The 8,254-nt window shown below is 38.1% G+C and overlaps 1 protein-coding gene across 1 annotated transcript; it reads left to right on the top strand.

The window, feature by feature from the left end:
• The first annotated feature begins 2,119 nt into the window (after positions 1-2,119).
• LOC106172225 (high-affinity choline transporter 1) lies at positions 2,120-7,837 on the top strand. The gene is made up of 9 exons (XM_013552856.3): positions 2,120-2,938; positions 3,638-3,745; positions 4,132-4,287; positions 4,613-4,761; positions 5,041-5,190; positions 5,522-5,651; positions 6,047-6,145; positions 6,375-6,493; positions 6,992-7,837. The coding sequence occupies exons 1-9, from the start codon at positions 2,764-2,766 to the stop codon at positions 7,601-7,603; spliced, it is 1,698 nt and encodes a 565-aa protein (XP_013408310.2). The 5' UTR covers positions 2,120-2,763; the 3' UTR covers positions 7,604-7,837.
• The last annotated feature ends 417 nt before the right edge of the window (positions 7,838-8,254 follow it).

Below are 8,254 nucleotides of genomic sequence, written 5' to 3' on the forward strand. Positions count from 1 at the left end.
TTATAAGACGATAAAGCAGACGACCAAAAGTAGGTGTCGGAACAACATTGCCACAAGTGGCGGTCAGACGCTGCAGCAGAAATGGAAGCCCGATGTAACGAAACTGAGGATCCGCCCTCCATTTAGATACGCTGGGTAAGGTAACCTTGACCTAAGTGGATCAATATCTAGGTCGAGGCGCACCTGTACAAATGAATGGGAAGCAGATTCTCTATCATGGGGGACTCCGTGTCATGTTACACCGAGGTCCCATATGAATAGTGCAGGCTAGGGATAGTCAGAATATTGGGTTAGTAGATACAGGTAGGGCGAAGGCCACCTGTACAAAGTAATAAAGAATGAACTTCGGTTCCTAGGTTCCTGTCCGCCATATTTAGGTCGCGGCCTAGCTAGCACTCGGTTCTCCTCGATCTGAATGGGGCTAATCATTGGAAGCACTAATCACGCAGCACCATGCAGTCCAGGCCTTTGGGGTCAAGGCCAAGATAAAAAGTGCCGAAAGATGACGTGTGGTGCATTTCACTGTGTATAGTGTACTGGTATTTATACATGTACACATAAAACAGCTGTAGAGCCGCATTTTAGTCACAGAAAAACGTTTTGCCAATATTGTTAAGTTACTGTAAATACCAAATACATTAGAGAGCTAGAGACGTAGGAGGGATATGAGTTTTCAGTACATTTTAGCCGTACGACAAATCAGGTGGGGTGAAGTAAGATGCCTAGGACTTTGTAGACTGATAAACATATCACCAAAGTAGTTTAGTGGTCCTTCGGAAAGATACATGCGTCTGGCTGTTCCCGGGGGTGGATGGATCTATTGTCACACATTGTAATTCCCGCAACTCTTCTTAAACCGTCAAAATTAATAAATTTAAAACTTTGGGATTTATATTAGGGCACGCACGTCACACGTTGGTCTAGAAGGAGATAGCGGAAATTACAGTGTGCAAAAAATGGTGTCATCTTCCCCAGAGACGGTACATATAAGACCCTCATTCAAACCAATTTAATTCAAGAGGGTCCATGAACCTCATGAGTTTTAGGAAGATGCTCGATGGTAAATGAATGCTCAGTCTTTTTAAGGTACACCTTTACAAATATAGTTTAAAATCAAATACCAAGAACAGTTAGACACAGATTAATGATTCGTGTGTACGAGAAAAATTGCTTATTTCCCTGGAAAAATCTAGCAATTGTCTTTCAAGTTCATGACTCAACCCCGCCAGATTCGGCAAACAATATCAAAGTTACCCCATTCCTATCCCACTTAGAGTATATATCTACACCATTTAAAACGGTTGGGATAATATCCTGAATTTCTCTAAATTTAGAAAAGCTTAAATTAGGGCTCTGATTAGGACTTAATGTTTTAACTTGGAGTCAAACGGGAACTTAAAATTTCATGGTTCGATCACGGCTTGACGTAGAGGAAACTTAGAATGTCTTATGAACAGTAGTAGTAGTCGATCGCCCAGTAGCTACATACACCGTAACAATCTCTCCGTCTCTCTCGACACTCCAACTGAATTAATTACCGTCGTATATACTGGCCCATGCATACACAACTTAATAGCTTTATCACGTAAAGTTAGATTTTGTGGTGCATACAAAGATCTCAATTACTTTAAATTACACATTTAACCACTGCAAATCTGCATTAGATAAGGACGGCTGCGACTTTGGGAAGCAAAATGCATGTTTGGGGATGTATAGTATTGACGTTATAACATTTTTTATAAAGGCAGGGTATCTATGTCTGCAGGGGCTAACGGCGACGGCATGTTTTCGGTGAAATATTCTGGGTCTAGTTTTATAAAGACGTTTAGCACTAACAAGTGGATAAGCCTAACCAGTGGATAAATTCCCCTGACACCCATTAACTAAAAGATGGTTAAATTGTGTTTTATATACAGTCTTCTGACGGAAAACAGCCAATTGGTTAACTGGCCAGTGTTTAACTGGATTAAATAATTATTTAAAGGTCATTTTACTAACAGACTATTTAGGTCTGGTTAGAGTTAAACATTGGTTAGTGCTAAACGTCCTTTATAAAACTGGGACCAGATGTTTTCATGCAAAGCACAGGTTTCTTTCGTCACCATACTTGATCGGACCATCCTTTAAACCACAGAATGTAAAAAAAGGTAAATAGACGTATATATCAAATGAATGATGACAGTTTTTAAGGGTAAAACGGTGACATCATACATCCCACCGTGTCATCCACATATTGTTATCCCGTTGAATATCGTGGGAGTGAAGCATCACTGAGTCCTTAATTAAGTTTTGCATGCAGACACCAAGGGTGGGAGAAAGTGACCCATTTTTTTACACTTTCCTCGATCATCACTTGATAAATTCAGACGACCTCGCACCTATTTGCTTAGATAAAGATATCAAATGGTATCAGGGCATAGCCCAGACTTGAGATGAGCGACATATGACGGCATTCTCCGGCAAATATTTAATTTGAACGTGATAGGATGAGATGTCAATTTCGATATGATTAGGCGCACTGAAGTCATTTCAGTTTGACGTAGATTAACTGACTCTGTGAGACGTTTAGTGTTGAGAAGTTATATGATAGAAGTTCTTTGTACCATATGCATTAGCGACATTTAATGAGGCACCCACTGGTGGCGTATTTGACTCCATCGACTGAACACTCGGTACGAAGCCAGTAATAACGGAGAAACAATCCGGACAGAAATCCTTAATCATCGTATAGTTTATCTTTATCGGGTAAAGAACTCCTGAAATATGGCTGTTCACGTATGGGGACTCGTCGCCATTATTGTGTTCTACTTGCTTATTTTCATCCTTGGCATCTGGGCGGCGAGGAAAAATAAAAAGAAAGGGAAGGAGGCGACGAGTGAGGACATCTTGCTAGCCGGGCGAAATATCGGGACGTATCTTGGGATATTTACATTGACAGGTCAGTTTATTTTATAGTGCTTTTAAACAATATAAAATACCAGTGACTTGCATAAATATGCCATATGATTTTGGGTTTTGAGTTGAGGGCAAAGGATAAGATAGAGAGTTTGTCGTCAGCAAATATTGAATATGCGATTTTCTTGATTGCCTATCCATTTATTTGTTCAATTGTTATTTCTTTTTTGCCATATTGCCGTATCTGCCTCACACAAAGCATTCCTGCTTTTTCAATGCAGTTCAAATAGATCATCAATTATTCTTTCGTCTTATCGCTTGTTTTATTTGTATTCACACCAAAGATCCACACTAACAGCATGGTTTTATTTACAAAAAAAAAAATAAATAAATAAAAAAAAAAAATAAATAAATCATATTTATTTGATTGTGATCAGTCAACAGGTAATATTGAAGTTATTTCAGTCCATAATCTGCCTAGGAAATCTTCCGGGCTCTTCTTTGACTATTAAAACTTATACTTTTGGTGTTTTATTTACAATTCCGCGAAAAGACATGATTGTGTGTTAAATATATCGAAAGGTATTATCACTATGATATAGTGTAACTGAAACAGGAGAGAACACTTATCAGAATCTTGGTGACCCAGAAATTAAAATCGATGCGCACATGTGCAATTTTATTTTTTCCCAGATGGACCATTGTGGCTGCATGCCGTCAACTTTATCAATTTAACTTCCAGCCACGTGGGTAGATGGCGCTCTGATCAGCGGCGTTGCCGAGGGTATCTACACTTCCGGTTTGTCCTCGCTCAGTATGCCGCTAGGGTACTGTATGTCGACTATTTTAGGTAATCAGCAATGTCGCACAATGGAACATAATATGTGACAAGACAGAAAATACTATTATATTATCGATGAGCATAATATGTACATTTAAACTCTTACAAAAGCTATACATTCCTGTTTTTATAAATGCACTGCACGGGGACATGTCAATTTTCACGAAACTATCGAATGTGTAATGTAGATCCTTTTCAGATTTGTTTCAATCAGAATTCAGTAATATTAGCATTAAAACTGTTACATCCAAGTTATGTTTGATTTCATGGTTTTTAAAGATGATTCTGGAAGAAAATTGCAGATTACTTTTGCTACAGAGTACACTGTACAAACTATAGAATGTACCTGTACGGACTGACATGATTATTGATGTTACCGACAAATTCCATTCCAGCTGCGTTCTTCTTTGTCAAAAAGATGCGCGAAGGCAACAATGTCACAATGCTGGACCCCTTCGACCGGAAGTTTGGTAAAATCATGACAGGGTTCCTGTTCCTGCCGGCTCTCTCCGGGGACATGTTCTGGTGTGCTGCAACCTTGTCGTCATTAGGTCTGGGTTGTATTTATGAATAAGATATATATATATATATATATATATATATATATATATATATATATATATATATATATATATATATATATATATTTATTCAGAAACACACTTAAGTGTTAAAAATGATGTTATACCAAGACCAATTCTCTCCATGTATATAAATGGCTACATACATGCTTGCACGCATATACATACATACATACATACATACATACAAACATACATACATACATACATACATACATACATACATTTATAAAACACACAGTTTGACCTCAATGTCAGGATGAAAACCGATGCATTATAGTGTTTGTCGAAATAGGTACAACTCTAACGGTGGTGGTTGGGCTAGATCACTGGATTGCTATCACGGTGTCGGCAGCTGTGGTCCTGATATACACGTTGTTTGGGGGACTCTACTCCGTCTCCTATACCGACGTCATGCAGATGCTGTTCATCTTTGTAGGCTTGGTAAGTTTTACTCTCTTTTGTGTGTTACACTGTACAAAGGTGCAAGGCGTGCAGATATGCATATACATATACAGGGTACATTTGTAACAGCTAAGGTTACATGACCGCTGGTAGACAATGGACACAGATGGCAATGTCACCATGTACTCCAACACAATTGCTATTTTCAACATGTAGCACACACACAGATGTAACTTGTGTTAATTCTCACAATTGAAATCTTTCATAATACGTTTTGCCTTACACCAAATCATTACGGCAATTTAATTTCTTCTCTAGTGGCTGGCCATTCCCTTTGCTCTGTCCAACCCCTTGATGACGTCACTATCAGAGACGACAGAGAAGTGGGTAGGGACGCTTCCAAACCATGATATCAGCACCTACATAGACATACTGCTACAACTGATGTTTGGAGGAATACCTTGGCAGGTAAAAACGCTCGTTTCTTTATAATCAAGGCTGAGAGAAAATGCTTATGCGAATTCGAGAAGGGAGTGGCTGCTGTAGGCCTTCGATGACTCCCTTTAACGACAAGCTGATTATTTCTAATACGTGGTATTTGTCTAGGTGTTGAGAGTAGTTATTTAGTGGTTTCAATTCAAATAGAAATAAAAATGCAGTTTTTCAAAATACTTTTGGAGTGAGGAAGGGTAACTGCTGATTTTGTACACAGATATGAGTATATCGGTAGCCACTGAGCAAAATGTTCCATCAGTTGCGTTTTTGTAATTAATTGTGTTTGTCATTAACTGCTGTACAGGTTCTGTGGCAGCGGGCCCTAGCGATGAAGTCATCAAGGTTGGCGGAAGTGATGCTTTACGCAGGCGCACTAGGTTTTGTAGTCTGCACAATACCGCCTCTGCTCATAGGGATGGTGGCAGTGTCTGTTGGTAATTGATCTGGATCAATTATACTTTGTATTGGACATTAATATTCATTTCAGTATACTTTAGACTTTTTTATCATTTTAAGTTATTGCTTACCATTATTATTATTATTATTATTATTGTTATTATTATTATTATTATTATTATTATTATTATTACTACCAGTGCTGTTATATCTGGTTTACAAAGAAGTTACAAATATAGCCCTGAAACTGACATTTTGGTCAGATGTTCATTGTAACGCGTCTTTATAAGCAATTTGGATGGTCCTGCATTTGGAACGATTCCTGTATCTCTAATAATCTGCACTGCGTCCCAATACATTGTCTCTCCAACAAATGGGAGAATGATGCAACTAGATTTTTTCCTTTATTCTTACTACTTTTATTTGGTGTCAGATTGGAACGCCACAGCGTACGACGGAGAACTCCCGTTTCCAGCAGATGACCTAAAACTGATTGCACCGCTTGTCTTGCAGTATGTGTGCCCTTTTGTAGGTAATATCATTTTAAAGTATGAACCACAATATATTTAATATGACAAACTTTAGGTAATGTATTAACGTTAAGTTAAACAGTAACTGTATATAATATAATATAATATAATATAATATAATATAATATAATATAATATAATATAACATAAGAGAGTTTGACTAAATATGAAAGTATATGGTTTATGTTAAAGTGCAAATAACTTTAAGTCGTTTTTTTATTTTTGCTTTAGTTTCTCTAATTGGTCTTGGCGCCATTTCCGCTGCAGTAATGTCGTCTGCAGACTCCATTTTGCTTTCCTCGAGCTCCATGTTTTCCAACAATATCTATAAACCTGCAAGGATGGGAAAGGTATTTGCTAGGCAGTTTCATCTTTTTTTTAAGGAGAAACAGCTGTACAATGCTGCAGGTTATTTTGATAAATTTGTTACAGAAATTACTATGCGCAAATTACATAGGCTAAACAGCGTTCATCAATGGCTAGCCAGTTGCTTTCTACCTCATTGGTATTTGTTTTATTGAAAAACAACATAAAAATATTATTCTTGACATCATGTAAATCAAACGTATAAATTACATTACAAACAAAGGTATTAAACATTTTCAATCACAAACATCAGTGGACTGTGAGCAACATACAATGAGGCAGTTTGCTTTAAGTCTGGTCATTTTATCGTTTTTAAGTCAATATTACAACGCGATTTTTTACGTATATACGCTACGTGATTGCTATTAAACAAAAACAAAAACAAACAAACAAACAAAAAAAAAACAAAAAAAACAAACAAACAAAATGCCCCACGGAAATTTGGTGACAAGCGTATATTTTGCCCTACTTTATTTTTCCAGGCCAGTGAGCGTGAACTTATCTGGGCCATGCGAGTATTTATGACTCTCATGGCCATTCTGACCACGGTGTTGGCCATCGAGATCACCAGCATCTTTGCTCTGGCTATTTTGTGCTCCGATCTGGTCTACGTCATCCTGTTCCCTCAGTTCACCTCGGTCTTGTTTGTGGACGGTGCAAACATCTACGGATCCATTGCTGGGTACGTCTTGGGATTGATCATCCGGGTACTTAGCGGGGAGCCGTTGTTAGGTCTGCGAGCAGTTCTGAGGTGGCCTTGGTATGAGGAAGAAACGGATTTCCAGCCGTTCCCCTATAGGACGGGCTGTATGCTGCTCAGCTTCTTAACTATCCTTCTCGTGTCCTACGTCACAAACGTGGCGTTTCTGGCAGGATGGCTGCCTAGGCGGTATGACGTACTCAACGGCATTGTGTGGTATTCAGAGAGTAAACCGAAAGAACCCTCCGATGAAAATTGGTCGGCACAGAATGAAAAGAATGAGTTTGTTGATTTAGAGATTCTACCCAGACGAAAAATGGAGGTGAACGAAGCTGAAGACGATGGCTCAGAAGAAGTTTCCAGGTTGGAACAAGAACCGCTGACGTCAAACTGACCTTCTATATGGTCTGAGTATTACAGTCAAATGATCATTTTAGACCACAGGTTTTTAAAAACAAGTACCAGACGCTGTCACTGAACGACAAACCGCATGATTTGCATTTAACGATTATGTTTTCACAGGGTACTGGTTTTATTACAAAATTAATCCAATTTACAAAATGCGCATGCATGATATTGTTCACATGAAAAGTAAATTAATAATAAAAGGACTCGGTGAATTATTGAAGTGATGTCGAAGTTCTATTCTTATTGATCACCATATACAGGTAGGCCTGTTTGTAATCGCCTAAGTGTGTAAAAGTGAAAATATCACGCAAAATCTTTTCCCAAACACAACCAAACACCAACAGAATATGGTAACATTTGATTAATCGTCAGGAAAACCGGACAACGATTTGTATTACGCGACATTAACGTAAGTATATGACTGCGAATCTATAAACCTCTATAAATATTTTTCTTCCTTTTGGAAGTCTCCCCACCATCAATATTAAGGTTATATATTTGGTCAAATCACATATTTCCATACTCTGCTCTTCAAACAGAAAAGAACACAGATATTTTCTCGAAAAAAAAATTTTGTGGAAGCCATAGCTTGGGAAATAGAGCTGTCCTTTATGCGTCGGCATGTCGTCTGTTTTCC

The sequence above is a fragment of the Lingula anatina genome, chromosome 8, assembly GCF_051362555.1.
Source record: "Lingula anatina isolate TDL-2025a chromosome 8, LinAna3.0, whole genome shotgun sequence".
Classification (NCBI taxonomy): domain Eukaryota; kingdom Metazoa; phylum Brachiopoda; class Lingulata; order Lingulida; family Lingulidae; genus Lingula; species Lingula anatina.